Source organism: Diaporthe citri (assembly GCF_014595645.1).
Source record: "Diaporthe citri strain NFHF-8-4 chromosome Unknown scaffold_4, whole genome shotgun sequence".
Lineage (NCBI taxonomy): Eukaryota > Fungi > Ascomycota > Sordariomycetes > Diaporthales > Diaporthaceae > Diaporthe > Diaporthe citri.
Window position 1 is genome coordinate 1,405,569 of NW_025064849.1, and position 17,313 is coordinate 1,422,881.

The 17,313-nt window shown below is 54.7% G+C and overlaps 6 protein-coding genes across 6 annotated transcripts; 3 read left to right on the forward strand and 3 right to left on the reverse strand.

Annotated features, from left to right (window-relative positions):
- Positions 1–255: 255 nt before the first annotated feature.
- INS49_009591 (uncharacterized protein) lies at positions 256–1,872 on the forward strand (the record flags this gene model as incomplete). Its single annotated transcript, XM_043170319.1, has 4 exons — positions 256–269; positions 670–843; positions 904–1,384; positions 1,438–1,872. 4 exons carry the CDS (start codon positions 256–258, stop codon positions 1,870–1,872), a joined length of 1,104 nt encoding a protein of 367 aa, XP_043024884.1.
- Positions 1,873–2,239: 367 nt separating this feature from the next.
- INS49_009592 (uncharacterized protein) lies at positions 2,240–3,112 on the reverse strand (the record flags this gene model as incomplete). Its single annotated transcript, XM_043170320.1, has 3 exons — positions 2,240–2,392; positions 2,448–2,962; positions 3,019–3,112. The coding sequence occupies 3 exons, from the start codon at positions 3,110–3,112 to the stop codon at positions 2,240–2,242; spliced, it is 762 nt and encodes a 253-aa protein (XP_043024885.1).
- A 1,634-nt stretch (positions 3,113–4,746) lies between these two features.
- Positions 4,747–5,910, forward strand: INS49_009593 (uncharacterized protein; the record flags this gene model as incomplete). The annotated part of the gene is made up of 1 exon (XM_043170321.1): positions 4,747–5,910. The coding sequence occupies one exon, from the start codon at positions 4,747–4,749 to the stop codon at positions 5,908–5,910; it is 1,164 nt and encodes a 387-aa protein (XP_043024886.1).
- Positions 5,911–6,505: 595 nt separating this feature from the next.
- On the reverse strand, positions 6,506–8,584 carry INS49_009594 (uncharacterized protein; the record flags this gene model as incomplete). The annotated part of the gene is made up of 1 exon (XM_043170322.1): positions 6,506–8,584. One exon carries the CDS (start codon positions 8,582–8,584, stop codon positions 6,506–6,508), a length of 2,079 nt encoding a protein of 692 aa, XP_043024887.1.
- A 1,925-nt stretch (positions 8,585–10,509) lies between these two features.
- On the reverse strand, positions 10,510–11,232 carry INS49_009595 (uncharacterized protein; the record flags this gene model as incomplete). The annotated part of the gene is made up of 1 exon (XM_043170323.1): positions 10,510–11,232. The coding sequence occupies one exon, from the start codon at positions 11,230–11,232 to the stop codon at positions 10,510–10,512; it is 723 nt and encodes a 240-aa protein (XP_043024888.1).
- Positions 11,233–15,306: 4,074 nt separating this feature from the next.
- Positions 15,307–16,749, forward strand: INS49_009596 (uncharacterized protein; the record flags this gene model as incomplete). The annotated part of the gene is made up of 1 exon (XM_043170324.1): positions 15,307–16,749. The coding sequence occupies one exon, from the start codon at positions 15,307–15,309 to the stop codon at positions 16,747–16,749; it is 1,443 nt and encodes a 480-aa protein (XP_043024889.1).
- Positions 16,750–17,313: the final 564 nt, after the last annotated feature.

Sequence of the window (17,313 nt, forward strand, 5' to 3'; positions counted from 1 at the left end):
TACATGTGTAAATCTAAGCACTAACAGGGTTCATAGCGTACATGCTTGTATCTCGCTAATCTTTTAGCCACATGCGTGGCCCAAGTCGCGTCCATACTGTCGGCCACCATCTAATAGGCAGGTGCTTTCACTTGGTACCAGGTTCGCTAAAGACAAATGATTCATGAAACCATTGAACTGAAGTGTTTCGACAAGTCTCTCGCCCCATGCTTGCTATGCCTGGAGCCAAACAGGATGTAGGCATTTCTCTGCAAAATGCAGTCCTATTTGTGAGTGGATAAGCTCTGGAAGGAGTGTGAGGAGTTGGGATAGATATATGAGCAACGTGTAGATCGCGATGCCTTCACATTACTTTTTCTCCTAAACGAACTCGCAATAGTTGATTCTATCACTCAGTGTGAGCCATCTAGAGTGGATGCTTTATATCTACTGTAAGGAAAGTTACTTACAGGCCGCTTCGGGTATTTAAGACCGCCATTCCTGGTTACGCCGTACCTGGCCTCCTTTTTCTACCCATAGCACGGAATTAACGGAATCACAACCACTTGTGCTTCAACACTCAGCCATGGTTTATGCGAGCGCTCTAGGCACGACAAGGTGTCTTTCAACATGCATTCTTGTTCTTTTGTTATGTGTTCAAGTTCCCGCCACAAGTAATTCCAGCTGCAGACGGATACCCGGCGACGAGACATGGCCCTCCTCGGCAGACTGGCAAACCCTGAACTCCACCGTGGGCGGGAGGCTGGTCGCCACCATCCCACAGGCAAGCGTCTGCCACGCCACACCCTACGCAAACTACGACGAGGCGGCATGTTCAGTAGTCGTCAAGAATACTGGTCATGAGTAGGTGCTTTCCGTGGATATTTGCGTTACATCGCATTCTGATAGACTGACTGCAATCAGCTACAACGGAAAGTCCACCGGCAAAGGTGCTCTGTCGCTATGGATGCGTAATCTCAAGACCACGGAAACAATCACAAGCTACCAGAGCAAGGCCTACACAGGACCAGCGATCAAACTAGGCGCCGGTGTACTGGTTGGAGAAACACATGAAGCCGCAGCGGCAGAAGGCTACCGAGCAGTCGGCGGCGAGTGCGGCAGCGTCGGGATCGCGGGGGGATACTCGCAGGGAGGCGGCCACTCGATCCTGAACAGCAAGTACGGAATGGGAACCGACCAAGTCCTGGAGTGGGAGGTCGTCACAGCCCGGGGAGAGCATCTCATAGCCACACCCGAACAGAACACAGACCTCTACTGGGCCCTCGGCGGCGGCGGCGGCGGCACGTACGGCGTGGTCCTCAGTATGACGACCCGGCTTCATAAAGATGGCCCATTCACTGGCGGCTCCCTGGGCTTTACCCTCGAGGATGCCGGTAATAACGCGGTTCGAGGCTGGACTGGGTCAATTCTTTGCTACAATATGTGCGTGATCTGAAGGCAATCCCTCAAATCGGGAACAATATCGGTGGGGCGTTGGATCTTGTGCGAGTCGATAGTGTCTGCGAGGGCATATTGCGAGAGGTTTTTGACGATGATGTTGTAATACAAGGAGGTATACGGTATGTGCATGAGGTGGGGGATATCGTGATTCCCCTGGTGGGCATGGAGAGCTCTGAGTACTTATTGACAACCAATGGCGTCGACAAGGTGAATGGGAACGTGTCGGAATATGGAAGACTGACAGGGACGGCAGAGGAGCCGGTGAGCAAGTCCCTTGACGTCCTGCCAATGCAGGTATGGATAAAGAAGGCAGCAGCAGCTGGAATGCACCCTGCTGTGGCGGAACTGATACAGGCCATGGATGCACCGGGTACTTCAGTGTACCCCAAGTTGCATAAGAAGACGGCCTGCACGTCAAATATTGAAAGTTAGATAGCAATAAATCATTTGAATCTTGAATTTACGCAAGTCTCATGCTCTTCTTCGTTGATTAGTTTCCATGAGAGTACCTCAATGAGATGCTGAACATTCCCAAGATTGTTAGTGGCCCATGATGGCCTCGATTTTCAAACCACCGGTGCCGTCGCCCGCTTTAAAGCAAGTATGTACAATTTCTGGTTCGTCCAGCTTCGACGAATATGAATGTTTGTCCTCACGCTCTGGTCCAGACCTGTGACGGAAAAGACCCAATTATTATCCATATTTTCAGACTCGAAACTGGCTTTGCGGTTCTCAGAGTCTGCGTGGCTGATACTCAGATCCCATGTTGCTGTCGCAGGTCACACCTGACCCATGCCCATCACGAACTGTTGATGTTCAGGGCGGCTCCAAACGGATCGTCACTTGAGTTTGTGTTTGGTACATACTCCATGAGCGTCGCGATGCGATGAGACTGCTCGTACCCGAACATCTCGGTTAGGAATGCAAAGGTCAAGTCCAATCCAGCCGTGACCTGTACCAACAATGTGAGTTTCAGTAGTCGATCTAGAATTCCGGCATTTACTTACCCCGGCTGCAGTCCAAACGTTACCATCCACAACCCATCGGGCTTGACGAATCCAGTCCACGTTGGGCCCCCACGCCGTGACAGTTGACCAGGCCGACTTGTTTGTGGTCGCCCGCTTTCCATCCAGCACACCCGACTTAGCGGCCAGGCCGGCACCGGTGCAGACAGTGATGAGATACTCGAGACTCGGGTAACGATCAGCAATGAAGTCCGTGATGTTCTTCACGTCCGGGGCACGGACGCCCGCACCGCCGGGCACGAGGAGAACATCCAGTTCCGGGGCATTGGCGAAGGTATGAGTCGGGAGGATCATCGGCCAGAAGCTCGAGTTCTTCGAGTTCATCGCGGCGGATGCGGGCTCGGATGTGACGGGATCCAAGGTCTCGGCGATGAGGTAGAGGTTCATCTGGCGCTGGAATGCCAGTAGCTGCAGCGCGTCTAGGGGTCCGAAGATATCTTGGCCGTCGAAAGCGCGGAAGAGCACGACGCCCCAGTTCTTGAGCTGCGGTGTGGCCTCTGTTTGACTGTGGTGAGTCCACTTCCCTACAAGGGTTGTATCTGTTCCAACATACCATCTCTGCCCTCCACAGCTGAGGTGGAGATGGCCATATTGGCCAAAGCCAGCAGGCTCGTGATACCGCCAATGAATGAGTTTCCGAAACGCATTTTCGAATTGGAATGACAATGAGTTAAAAAGAAAGTCGATATTCAACGGTGAAGTGAACAAAGTCTTGCTCTTTGACCACACACGGAAGGGCTTTACTCCAAGTGCTCGCCCAAGCCTTGTCCTTCCTTTCCGGTGCAGCCATGATGTTTAAATATCCAGTCCATCCTGTTGAGTGGAGAACGCCTCTCGCGACACAGACTCTGCAAATTGTAAGGGTACTCGAAGGAAAATAAGAAGTACTGCCAACCTCGTCCTCCGCAATCCTTCGGGCACTAACACTGCTGACGATTGGACGCTTGCAGGCTTGGCTAGATGAACTGCCTCCACCCCCAAGTGCTCTGGCCGCGCAGATTGTGAGCAAGTTTCCTGCGAGGATGACATTCCCGGCGAGCGAGCGGCATCATCAAATACCCGCATTCGTCGCGGAACCGAACTTTCCGACTTCTCCGGCACCGATCTTTTCTACGCTACTCACACGAACGGAATGGCCCGACCCAGACAACATTGGACGTCCTATCTCCGTACGTAGGTACGATCTTGGGTATGTAACCAAGACCAATAAGCCCCAAGGCCGCCAAAGCCAACGTTGCGTGACCGACAAGGCAAAATAGAAGGGCGTACATGTGATACAATGTCACAGCAGTTTGCGCGTACTTCTTCGCTCCCAAAGCGTATTTTTGGCGCTTTATCACGATCACTTTCATCTCGGAAGTTATTCAAGCACACAAGGGAGGAGAGACTTGAAGAGAAAGTAATCACCAGCAAGATTCTGAATTTACACAAATGCGTTGGCAGTAAGGCCTCAAAATACGTCGAGGGCCTCCTATATACGCAAATTCTGTAAGTTCATGTTAAACGCATCTAGTATTAGCCTCTTCTGCTGGAGAGGAAAACAATTGCAGACGCATACCTGGTCGTTGGATTCGATTCAAGTTGTTTCGTCAGCCCCGCAGTTGTCTCAAAGGCAGAGCATCCCCTTGACATGACATCTGGTTGACGCTAACAAGGCATGAAGTTTTGTGCAAGGTGTGGTGTGTCAGTGCGATGTGTTTCGTTTCCCAAGACCCCGGATTCCATCTACGCGTGTTGGAAGACGACAACGGCCATCACATCACTCCGTGTGTTGTTAGATTTGTAAGATGTCGCATAAACCAGAGTCGCCTGCAAGTTCAATCAACTACTAGTATGCTACCAAGTATATTATGGACGATACATCTCGATCTATTATCGCAGTTGGGAGAAAGTAGTCATTTAATAACTTGGTCTAGCTATCTCCAATATCTTGGGTCCAACCCCAAATGCCGGCACGAGGCCAAGCCGATGATACAAGCCCTGCGGAGGACCCCGATCCGATTGGCGTTAGCATGAAACAACCAGAAACATGAGACGAAGACTATCTACGCTATCAGTCTACTCGGATACTCCCACATGACACGCCCGCGATAGACTCATTTGCCCCTTGCATTGCTCACGCTGCATCGTCGACAGCAATGCTCTCCTTCACTTCTCCCAAGTTGTCACCATCCTTCTTTCATTCCTAGGGCACTGCGAGCTGGGCTCGCACAATCTGAACGTAAACACCATTCTTTTGAGTGAAATGATCTGAGATCAACCAATTAACTAACCACTTATAATGTCAATTAATCCAAGCACACTTGCGCCGCGGCGGCCACTCCTCTGGGGCCTGGCCGCCGCCGCTCTCCTCCCCCTCTCAGCCTCCGCCCAGGGCGCCGCGGGACCCATCTCCTCGTGCCTCAACCAGAACGACCCGAGCCTGCCCCTCCAATCCCGCACCATCTTCCAGTTCGGGGCGGGAAACGACAAGACGTTCCTCGAGAATATCGCCACCCGCGCCAACGGGGACCTCCTCGTCACAATGGCCGTCCCGCAGGCCAACGTCTTCGCCATCCAGAACCCGATGACCTCGTGCCCGACCATGGTGCCGGTGTTCCAGGTGCCCGGTAGCAACGGGACCCACGGCATCACGGAGATCGCGAACCGGCCGGACGTCTTCGCCGTCGTGGCCGGCAACATCAGCCTCAGCGGCAACCCGGCCAACGGCGTGCTGGGCAGCAACTCGCTGTGGGAGCTGGACCTGCGCACGAGCGGGTCCCCCGCGCAGCCGGGCCCCAAGACGGGCGTCGCCCCGGACCCGAGCTGCCCGGCCGCGCTGCCCCTCGAGGTCGCCGCCCGCAAGATCGCCGACATGCCCATGGCGCCCCGCCTCAACGGCCTGGCCGCCGTGCCCGGGACCTCGGCCGTGCTCGTGGGCGACAGCCAGCTCGGGGTCGCCTTCCGCGTGGACACGGCCTCGGGCGCCGTGACGACCGCGCTCGACCTGCCCGAGATGAAGCCCGTCCCCGGGGCCGGCAGCGCCGACGACGCGCTCGGGCTCAACGGGATGAAGGTCCGCGGCGGCGCGCTGTACTTCACCACCGCGGCGTCGCGCACCGTCTACCGGATCGCCATCATGCCCGACGGCAGCGGGCCGATGCCGGGCGCGGCCGTCGAGACCATCGCCGCCGTCCCCACCGCCAGCTGGATGGACGACATCGACGTCCGCGACGACGGGTCCCTGTGGGTCACGACCAACACCGGGAACACGCTGCTGGCGCTGCAGCCCTCCGCCGCGGCGAACGGGACGGTGGCCGGCGCGGCCCGGGCGCAGTTCAACGCCCCCGGTTGTGGCGCTGGGTGCGGCGACCGCGCCCACGGTGGCGGGCGCGGCGTCTGTGGCCTTTGGCCGTGGGAGCGTGAGCAGGAACACGGCTTTTGTCGTGACTGGGTCGGGGAGTGAGCCGGCAAAGGTGGTGGCGGTCGACACTGCTGCGTGTCGGACACAGTAGGACGACTTGAGGTCCGGTCCGGGTTGTTTGATTGTGTACAAATGTGCCTGCTTGAATTCCTCAGCATGTCTATATCCTCCTGATATTCTTGGATTTCTTAGCAGCCTCCTATGTATAATTCGGCTCTTTACTACAAAACACACCATTCTCACAAATGTACCGACTGTTCCGCTGACTGAAGTGGAATGTGCTTCCTGGAGTCTTGATAAGCCCAGTCTTTTCGACTTCCTTATGAGAAGTGAGGCCGTTCGCTTTCGACACTGCTCGCAAGGCCTAAACTGGTGCGATGTGACCAAGTTGTGTCTCTAGATTGATACTAACCGAGTCATACTGATGGAACAACATTCTATTTCGTATTCCACTGCACTTCAGTCCCTTCTTCGTACGCATGTTTTCGACTCCCGGAAGGCATAGCGGAGGAGGATAGGTTGGGACGGATGCATATTCTCAAGGGATTAACTACTAGTGACGATGGAGTGTGGTTCACATGAGACTTTTGATTGGTATCTACACGACCACCCGAAGTTGACGCAGGCCAAAAACCCCTCAGTCCTTCTTAACATGAGGCCGTCTCTTCTTCCTCGGGTCCTTCCGACTCATAAACACCCTGTCCCTCGTCCCCTTGCCACCCTCCCAGAAGCCCGTGCGCACCTTCGAGACCAGGTTCCTCCCGCAGAAGGTGCAGCTGCCGGGGGTGTAGTTCTGCTCCCGCGAGCAGTACCCGCATATCATGCGGTTCGCCCACTCGTTCGGGTGGTCTTCGGTCTCGTCGTGGCACTTGTCGCACGAGTGGACCTTCTGGCAGCAGCTGAACCTGAACCACCGGTAACTTCTCCTGTAGTGCTTGCAGATGCCCTTGTTGGGGAGAGGCTCGCCGGCGTGGAGGCCGAGTTTCTCGTCCCGGCGGCGAGGGCCCGATGTCGGCGGGAGTACGCTGGAGGCAGCTGAATAGACTAGAAACTTCACCTCTGGGATCTTGAAGGTGAAGCGCGCGTGGCATTCTCGGCACACGTTGGTCGTGGTGTCGCCGCGGACTGCGACCAGGCCTTGCGCCGTGGGCGTTGAGCACTTAGCACAAGTGGGCACGAAGGTCGACGGAAGCATGTCTGCGACGGTGCAGCCTGTGGCGTCGATGAACCCGGCCCTTGTCGAGTACGCGTGTACGAGCTCGGGCCGGAAGGTCAGTGAGAACGAGGTGCCACATTTGCGACAGGAATCGGTGGTCTTTGGTGTGTTTGGTTTCAGCCCGCCAATCTCGTCGATAGTCTTGCAACGCTGGCACTTGACGCTGAGGGCGAGGATGGAAATCTGGAATAGCTCGATACCGAGGAGCTCGACGGATGGGAAGGATATCGACGTGCCTCGCTCGACCGTCTGTGTTGGAATAGGGGAGGCGCCGGGCTGAGTGGTCACAGCTACGCCGCCGTCTTCATCCTCTGAGGTAGTAGACTCATACGATTCCTCGCCGCTACCCTTTTCTTCGTCTTGGTAGTCCCACTCCGGCGGTCGAGGAATCACCTGGAAATTGCCCTTGTTTTCGACGACAGTCGAAGTCTTGGCAGCCTCCTCGACAGTAAAACCTGCATTTATGGCCTTTTCAGGGACCTGTGCAGCTGGTGCAGTGTCCTTCTTCCTTGCCAGAGCCTGCTTGACCAGCACATGAATGTTCTGTGTCAGGTAGTTCATGTGGCTCATCAGTGTCATTTCAGCCTTCTCTCTGGCCTTCTCCGTAAAAAGCTCCTCAACCTCCTCGGCATCCTCAGACTCGACATCGTTAAGCAGAATGCGGAGTGGCTGCAGAGGGTAAAGGACTGGGACGATGAGCTGAAATGAATTGACGCCTCGCAAGCCAGCAGGCAGCTCAGATCTGCGTTTTGGTTCGAGAGGCAGCGTATAGACGATGCCGTCGCTCGATCGCTTGTAGTGGGGAAGACGTCCCATTCGAGTTTCGATCTGTCTGGTCTCCTGTGCCCTCCTTGCCTTGGCCTCGGCCTTTTGGTCCTTGGTGAAAGTCTCCTCTGGGACATATGGCGCGCGCACAACTGGTTTCTCGGCGGGCTTGGGAACATGGGCGGCCGCCTTCTCCGGTAACGAATCTTGAGCGCCCGAAACTGCTTCTTCCAAATGCCTCGTGTCCTTAAACATGGTCAACTTGACAGTGTCGACCTGCTTCCTGGACAAGAACTCCTCAAGATTCCTGTCAAGTGCATTCACCAGGGCCAAAAGGGTAGACTCGCCCCTCTCCTGCACCAGCTCGTCCCATCCCTTCTCGACATTAATGGCGAACCCACGCGGAATGTCCTTATTCAGGATGGCCAGCGTGGGAGGAGACGAGTCCTTGGGGTAGTTTTTGGGAATTCGGAGTTGGCACTTTAGGTGGTCCAGCTCAAAGGGGAAGTCAGGGTCTGAAGGCAGCAGGTCAAAGAGCAGAGAGGTTGCGGCGCCATTTTCCACGGTCGACTCCTTGGGCGAGTAGCGCTTGTGCAGCTGTTTGATCTGGTATGTCCTCGGGTCCTCAGACTGGGCCTTTGGAACGGGTTTGGGCACAACACGAGCCGTATCAGCAGCCCTGGTGGCTTGCCGGTCTGAACGTCCAGGCCCTTGGCGATTTGTGGTGGAAATCATGTTGGCGACTTGATGAGAGAGCGTACTGGCGTATGTACCGGTCGAGCTATGAAGGTAGGGTGCTTTGGGGGAAAGGTTGAAGGGCGAGTTCTGCCCTGCAACAGGCCTCAATCGTTTGCGTCTTGCGTGTCGCGAAGTCTCGATCTCTTGCTGCAGAAACTCTGGAGGATGTGGGGGGTTTGCGACTCCAGCTTTATCACTACGATGCCTGTTGATGCAGGTGCTCTTGCAGGTGCATGGCGTCAGTTGCCGTCAATTCAAGATGCAGGATGATTCATTCCGGCGAGACAGGGGTTTTGCACTAGCCTGCCCAGCCCGTGCTACCCGGGTACCTAGGTACTGTCCCAAGGCTGTGTCAATGCAGCTCAGAGTCATTCCACACGGGCCACACCCGCCTGAAGCTTTCTGCTTCCAGCCACCTTTCCCAGGTTGGAAACGCTGCCGAAGCGCCGCCACCGACAACCGTGACTCAACGACAACGACAGCTCACGGCCTCCGCCACCTCACGCTGACATCGACACCGCATTCCCAAGAACGGCCTTCCCATCTTCAGCCGTGCTCCTCGGATCCGTCCACTGCGTACGATATTACTGCCTTTGCGATTCCTCCGACACAGTAGCGACACAACCTGTCACGCAATTAGAGACGGGCAACATGTACGCCGCTGCAACACGATCGGTCGAAACGGCATAGCGAACCGAACCCCAAAAACCTCGAGTTCACCCAACCTGTCTGCGCATGGATAAGAGCACAAGGAGGACCATCGAATTAGTTGGGATACAAGCTCTAGTCCCGGTACTTGAGTCCTGACAGAGGATGAAGCAACGCGCCATCGGCTCATGCACCCACCCTGAATGGCGAGCCTGACAGTCCGTACAAAAGGGCACGAGCCTTTGGGCAAGAAAAAGCACGAGGGCACACAGGAAGGGATGCCATCCGTTGCTGCTCCTATCCAGGGACATGCCCAGGAGGCTGCCCGACAGACCAACAATCCACGGACCAAGACGGCGCGATCGCGACGTCCTGCGGTACGAAGTGACTCTATCATGTCACATACAAGTGTATCTGCAACATCTCTGTCTCTATGACCGGGGCTTCGGAGCAAAAAGGAAGAGAAAGCATTTCAGTCAAGCACTATCCGAATCACCCGGCCGTGGGGTTGGAGATGGTCAATCCTTGACGGCCATGCACGACTGAAAAGTTCCGGGCCAAGTGGCCCGAGAATGCTTGTCTTCGTACGCTTCCGCTCAGTGCTTCCCGTCGACGGACATTTCCACCACAAACCTAGAATATTGAGTCCAGTATGCATAGTGCCTACGGTTGATGAGTATGAGGCTCTTCTGCAGCTTTCCCATGGAAAAGAAAAGAAATGCTTGGCATGCACCTTGGCGCTGGGATCTGTGAGCCAAGAGATGATAATCTGCGCCAGTAAGTAAGCACCATGCGCAGTTCCTTGCCTTTTGCGGCGGCAAACGGCAGTAGCCAGCGGGTGTCGAACGTTTTGTCCGTGTTGTGTGACACGCCTTGGCCAACCGGCTCCTTGACGTTTCATCATGGCAAAAAGGCACCAAACATCGCAGTGCGAAGACAAGAGTCATGCTTCCTGCCTGAAGTCGGGCCATTCGAAGACTGCGTCCATGTTTATTCGCCGATCTGGCCATCTGCTAGGCACCCTGGCCACCAGTCAATGTTTATGATCAAAGCACTTCACATGGCAATAGGAGACTGTTCAATGGGTCGCAATCACTCTGATTGAATTGTATTTATGTACAAGAATTTGAATACAAATGTCGCACACTTGTGTACACCACGCTCTCTCCATGCCTCCGAGAGGCCTACTCCACAGCTCCACCAGCGTCACCATCGTCCCCTTCAGTATTAATTACTCTTGAGCATTGCTCCCATGGCTACCCTGAAGCAACAATTTAGTTGCTGTAGGGGTCAGGCAGAGAGGCAGCAGAGAAGCAAGCAGACTTCTCAGCAGAGCAGGAGGACATGTTGGCGTCAGGGGCAGTGCGGCAAGCGTTGTCCTTCTCCTGGCAGCAGTCGGCAGCCTTAGAGGCACAGATGGCCTGGTTGGCGTCAGGGCCGGACTGGCAGTCGGAGCGGACGGCGGCGCACTCCTCGCCGTCGGCGTCGGCACGCTTGGCGTAGGGGTTGGGGAGGTTGGCGTCGGTATAGCAAGCGGCCTTCTCGGCGGAGCAGGTGGCCATGTTGGCGTCGGGGCCGACGCGGCAGGCGTTGTCCTTGGTGTCGCAGCAGTCGGCGGCCTTAGAGGCACAGACGGCCTGGTTGGCGTCAGGGCCGGACTGGCAGTCGGAGCGGACGACGGCGCAGTTCTGCTCCTCGCGCTTGGTGCTGGCGTAGGGGTCGGGGAGGTTGGCCGACCCGTAGCAGGCGGCCTTCTCGGCGGAGCAGGTGGCCATGTTGGCGTCGGGGCCGACGCGGCAGGCGTTGTCCTTGGTGTCGCAGCAGTCGGCGGCCTTGGCGGCGCAGATGGCCTGGTTGGCGTCAGGGCCGGACTGGCAGTCGGAGCGGACCGCGGCGCAGTCGGCGACGTTGGTGTTGCGGCTCTCAATGATGGGGGTCGCAATGCCCTGGGCGATGAAAGCCGAGACGGCGATGATGGTGGCCTTGGAGAAGTACATCTTGAAGGTTGGTGGTGGGTGAAGGTGGAATTAGGTGGATGGAGTGGTAGTGAAAGTGTTGAGAGGTGGTTGAGAGTGAGTGATGAGTGTGGTGAGTGATGAAGCAAATATCCAGACCGAGAGAAACAAAGAATCTCAGCGATATATATAATCGTCGACGTGCTGCGCGAACTTGGTACTCGGCCCCTGAGATCATGGTGAACTCGGGAGTCGGTCAGGTCGGCTGTACATCACCGGTGTGGGTATCGTGGTTGTGTGGGGAATGCCATCAACTTGTGTGGTTCCCAGTTCGTATTCCGAGGCGCAGGTACCATGTTGGATGGCGATCAACAACAGTTCGTCCAAGCAACCCATGCCCACCTCTCCTTTTAGATCAACTAAGCTTAACTCTGGCTTAACTGTGATGTCAAGTCTAACCCTGAGCGTATTTATCCTGGCAACGGGGTACGTTAAATCCCCGAAAAAATCACTTGAAACGTGTGACGCCGCTGGGCTGTGGGCTTCAGCCCTAGCCGTCCTGCTTCAATTTTCACAAAAATATCTTGCGCGCGAGTCGGTGGGAGGCACACTTGGAAACCCCAAATTGACATCTGCCTTGCCCTTTTACCGTGTTGGGTGTGTTGGCGAGAGCCGTTGGGCCTCCTGCGCGACGCCGTGCGAGATCTCGGCATTGCCCCGTGTCGGGTGTGGATGTGTTGTCTTTACAGCGGAGCTCCATGGGATGGATCGCCCGCACAGCAGAGCTGATCGGGAAACCCGGTTTACCCACCCCACAAGGCGAAGTGCGCTCGCTGATCGGTTCTTACAGGCCCCGACTGCGAGCCAGCTCAGGTGTCGGGGTGTCCAGAGCTCCTCTGGAGTACTTCCGATGCCCACAGCTTGGGCCACCAATGAACGTTCTCGTATTGGGCCGTGAAAATGCGGGAGAGGTGCTGATCAGGCGGCCTGTTATTGTCGTTGATCTTAGTCACGTCAAAGTTCGGATGGCAAGGTGGGAGAAACCAGCGGACTAGGGGAGTTTTTCCGCTGATTGAACGCCTTCGCTACGTAACGTTTCCGACCAAAAAACACAACGGTCGATGAGGTTGGTACAAATTAGCGCAGTCCGGCCACAGCTGTGAGAGTATCTGCGTCATTCAGACCCGAGTGTCAAGGGCCTCGGGATGTGTTGCCGTCCTTCCCCGTGTACAGTAAGACCACAAGTTACAAAAATAGATTCATCGTCGCAAAGTCATGGTCTCCATCATCCCCCTAAAGAGGATCCTGACCTGTGATCGTCGTCGACTTAGACTGGGTGATCCACAAGCTCTCATTAAGCCCTCGGGACCCTCCTCCGCCTCGCCACAGATTGATGAGCCGCACGCCTGACTCGTTCCCGGCCACTCATCATCTACAGAACAACGACATTACCTTAGCAGTACGTGTCCGAGGTGCGCTGTGCCTGGCCAATGAAACGACAGGGGCATGTCTGACTTCCCCGTTCACCTGAATCAGAAGAAGGCCTCCAACATAACGTTACATGTGGTGAAGTGTACATGGGCCCAACACAGAAGGTTAACTGTCTATCACCATCAATGCGACGAAAAAAACATGCGCAAGATCTCAAGGCTATGGAAATGAAGCCGAAAAAGAAAGAGGTAGCCTCGTGTCAAGTGGAAGGCCTCTGCCAAGTGAGCTTTTCCGCTCAAGCTCACCCATGATCATGACGGATTTGACATCCTAAGCCTGGTGGTGACATTGATCAGCTTTATTTTGAAGGCGGCGCAGATGGAAAATGAAGCATCGTCGTGACGCATTACTGTCCTACGACTCAGAGAACGTGCGCCGTGAGGCTTACGGATGTCTACGTGGTGCGCGACGGACGAGTGAGGCTGACCTCGCATGCAACAATGTTCCGCCACAGCAGAAAGTCTGGTAGGGGGTTGAACATTTCATCATCGCTGATGTAAAAAGAATTGTCTGTCCCGTATCTCATAGCCGCACCGCCAGGTCAGAAAGGTAGCAATCGTAGAAGACACCCAAAGTTCAACCCAGCATCTGAGAAGCACAAGAACAGACATGCGATTTCTACTCAGACGCTCCAGCAGTTGCTGCCATACGATAGTTCCTGTGGCGAGGAAAATACGAGCGGGAGCGGGATGATGTCGTTACGGTGTCTTTCACACCACTCAACGGGTAAAGAGTCGTTCCTAGCCTGGTGCCCTTGGTTCTCGGTTCTCGCAAGGTTTTGGGACAGTTGCAACGCTACTCAAGGAAAGAAGTCGATGCCGAGTGTTCAGCACCACCAGGGAATCTCGACACTGTTGTTCCACGCCAATTATAGCTCGATACCTAATTGGGCAAGACCACCACCACAAGTACAGCAGACCGATATACAAGCGACGACACCGCAATGAGGGAACAGAGGCAGTACTCATCCAATTGGAAACGTGAATTCATCTTCACGAAAAATATTACACCAGGCTGTATGCGCTGTAGAGCCTGCTGGAACGAATCCGTATTCAATGGCCTCCACTCTCCAGCAGCCAGCGGGCCGCTGGCATACCACGTATTGGTTAGGTTTCCATGTAACCTTCTGTCAGCTGAAAAGAATCATGACCTCCTGCAGATCTGTGATTTGTCAAGTCATGGCGGTCAGTAAGCACGGGCAATCGTGCAGTTACATTGTGTGCGAAATAGATCCCAAACATTTAAAGACTCTAAGCCTGCCGGGAGGATAGAGCAATTTCAATATCGTAGCATTTTGCATTGCACTCCTCATTGCAGTCTCAATCAACATCGCAGCAGCTCAAGAAAAGTTGTCATGCTTTGCTCCTACCGGTTGTGTTGATCCGAACCATGTCTGTACTGCACGGCTTGGCCGCGTTGGCACGGAGAAAGGGCAACGCATAGTGATTCCCCACAGCCTTTTGACACACATTCGAATTGTTGTTGGAGGAAAGATCATCAGTATGGAGTAAGCTGAGTGGTGGGTCGGACCAAAGTCTGGATGGGCTTTAGTCGGGCACCTCTCCTATTCTTCGTTGACAAAAAATATGGCCCCATGTGTTGGAGCCGAGACCGAGAGAGCCCACATGCCATCTTCATGCGTATCCATTTTCTTCGACGCACGTGCCCTTGCTTCAAGGAGTCACCCAGTCTTGGTTATCCAGTCAGGACAGCTTGTAAGGGCAGTAGGATCTATTTTTCAGGCCAAAAAACGATTCCTAGGATATTTGCAAATTGATGGATGGCCAATATTCAAAGCGTCGAATATTTTCAGCCGATGGATTTCGAATTTGGTCCACGTGCAGGGCCGGCGCAGGCACAATTGTTTGATCATGTCCTTCCCGGCCGTCCAATGGTGTCTTTGACTCCATGAAGCATCGAGCAATTTAACCGACGAAGTTGCATCCTCAAGCTCAAGCAATGCTACTCTCGTTGCAAGGCCAAACTCAATACTATTTCCAATGTGCAAGACACATTTTGATGACCATGATAACGCAGCGGGTTGCTGACGAGATAAACAAGCACCAAGACTTGCCGGTGGGCTTGGCATTTGCCCGCCGTTCAGAGATTGGCGTGCTGACACCGCATTAGCCATATGCAAGATCAATCTCGTAGTTCTTTTCATTTGACTATGATTGTTGAGCATTGCAACGACAGTGCCGTCTTTGACCTTGAATATCGACGTGTGACCTCTTTGCGCCCTCCCTCACCACCCACCAGCCACCTCAATAAGATGCAGCGCCCGTAAAGATGCGTGTCGACCACCTCTTCACCCTACCGTGTGTTTGGCTAGCGGCTGTGTCCGCGTATTCAAACGGGGGCCAGAATGCATCGAGCACCAGCTTGACCCCTCCTCTATTCCCTCTCGAGCAATATGCAGACTCTGCAGCCCTCTTTCCGATGTCCCCTTGCGGTACTTTCCGTCTTGAAGAAGCGACCATCGATGAAATGCAAGCTGCGATGTCCAATGGCAGCCTTACTTCCCAACAGCTAGTGGCTTGCTATCTCGTTCGCACGTACCAGACGAATTCATACATAAACTCACTCCTACAGCCCAACCCAGATGCATTTGCTATCGCGGCCCAGATGGACGCCGAGCGCGCAGCAGGCCGGGTCCGGGGCCCGTTGCACGGGATACCGTTTACGGTGAAAGATAACATCGCCACGAGAGACAATCTCGAGACAACAGCAGGAAGCTGGGCTTTACTAGGCAGTATCGTGCCACGGGATGCGTTCGTAGTGAAACAGCTACGCGACGCGGGTGCTGTGCTGTTCGGGAAGGCCGCGCTGAGCGAGTGGGCCGACATGAGAAGTAACAGGTATTCGGAGGGCTACTCGGCGCGCGGCGGCCAGGCCAGGAGCGCGTATAACCTGACGCTGAATCCAGGTGGAAGTAGTTCCGGCAGCGCGGCAGGAGTCGCTGCCAACGCGATCGCGTTTTCTCTCGGGACGGAGACAGACGGCAGTGTTATCAACCCGGCTGAGAGGAACGCCATCGTGGGCATCAAGCCTACGGTTGGTCTTACATCACGAAGCGGTGTGGTTCCCGAGTGCGAACATCAAGATACGGTGGGGACATTTGGACGGACTGTCCGGGACGCTACTTACGCCTTGGATGCGATATACGGCGTCGACACACGGGACAACTACACATTGGGCCAGGATGGAAATACCCCAAGTGGTGGCTATGCACAATTCCTTACCAACAGTTCCAGCCTCAAAGGCGCTGTGTTCGGCCTCCCGTGGAAGAGCTTCTGGAAATATGCTGACGCCGAGCAACAAGAAATCCTCGTCTCCATCTTGGACCTGATACAGTCAGCCGGGGCCACCATTTTGAATGAAACCGAAATTCTTGACTACGAGACACTGGTCAGCAATGACGGCTGGGACTGGGATTGGGGAACCACCAGAGGCCGTCCCAACGAGAGCGAGTACACCGTGGTTGCGGTTGATTTCTACAACAACATCCAATCGTACCTTTCTGAGCTGAAAAACACGAACATTAAAAGTCTAGAAGACATTGTCAAATACAACTATGAAAACGACGGCAGCGAAGGCGGCTACCCTTATCCTGACGCAGGGGGCATTCCTGCCTTCGCCTCGGGACAAGACGGGTTTCTAGCCTCCTTGGCCACCGGCGGAATCAGGAACGAAACCTACTGGCAGGCTCTGTCTTTCTGCCAAGGGAAGACAAGGGAAGGGATCAACTGGGCGCTTCAAGGTGGCGGCCAAGACATCCCAGAAGGAAAGGCCAAACTCGACGGGCTCCTCGTACCCCCGGACGTCGGGCAGACGTACCAGATTGCGGCGCAGGCAGGATACCCGATGATCACAGTGCCGGCAGGCACGCACTCAAGCGATGGAATGCCTTTCGGGCTTGCTATCATGCAGGCCGCCTGGGCGGAAAGTGAGCTTGTGAAATGGGCGAGTGCTATTGAGGATTTGCAGCAAACAACGGGCGGGTGGCAGCATAAGAGGGCACTACCCGAATGGAGGTCATATCTTCAAAGGGACATACCAGTCCTTTAAGGAAAGTGGGGATGCCACTATAACAACCGCTCTAACAGTTGTTGGGCTTAAACTCCTCTTTAATGCTCAGAATGTGATAGATGCTTGTGTTAAGATTGAACTTTTAAAGATCGGCTTTAATTACGCTCTAATAATCATTTCTTGCAACCCGTGGCTGCTGTGACGGACGGCACAGGCAGGTAGGCTGCGCTGCATTGTCCAGAGCGTTGTGAACGATTTTTACCTTTTGGTTCCCTACTATATAATGTATCGGCGTAGAGCGACGTCTTAGCTGCATCTTTTGGCTTAGTTCGGATATTTTTCGACCGCTCCTGTGTCACTCCGGCCGTTCCTGGTGTCTTGTACAATCAGCGGGACCCTGCTGCACACGGTCCCGAGTGGATAGCCTCAGGAAGACACTGATGACGTCGTTGTCCTGTGTCATTTTCAAGTGTCCCAATGAACTGCAGGAGTGGAATGAGGATCAATACAACAGGAACAATTTGTCCAAATCCCCAGGTGTCTTCTGTGACGATCTCATCGGGATGCATCTCATAATGACCCAGATATCCGTCCGAAAGGGTC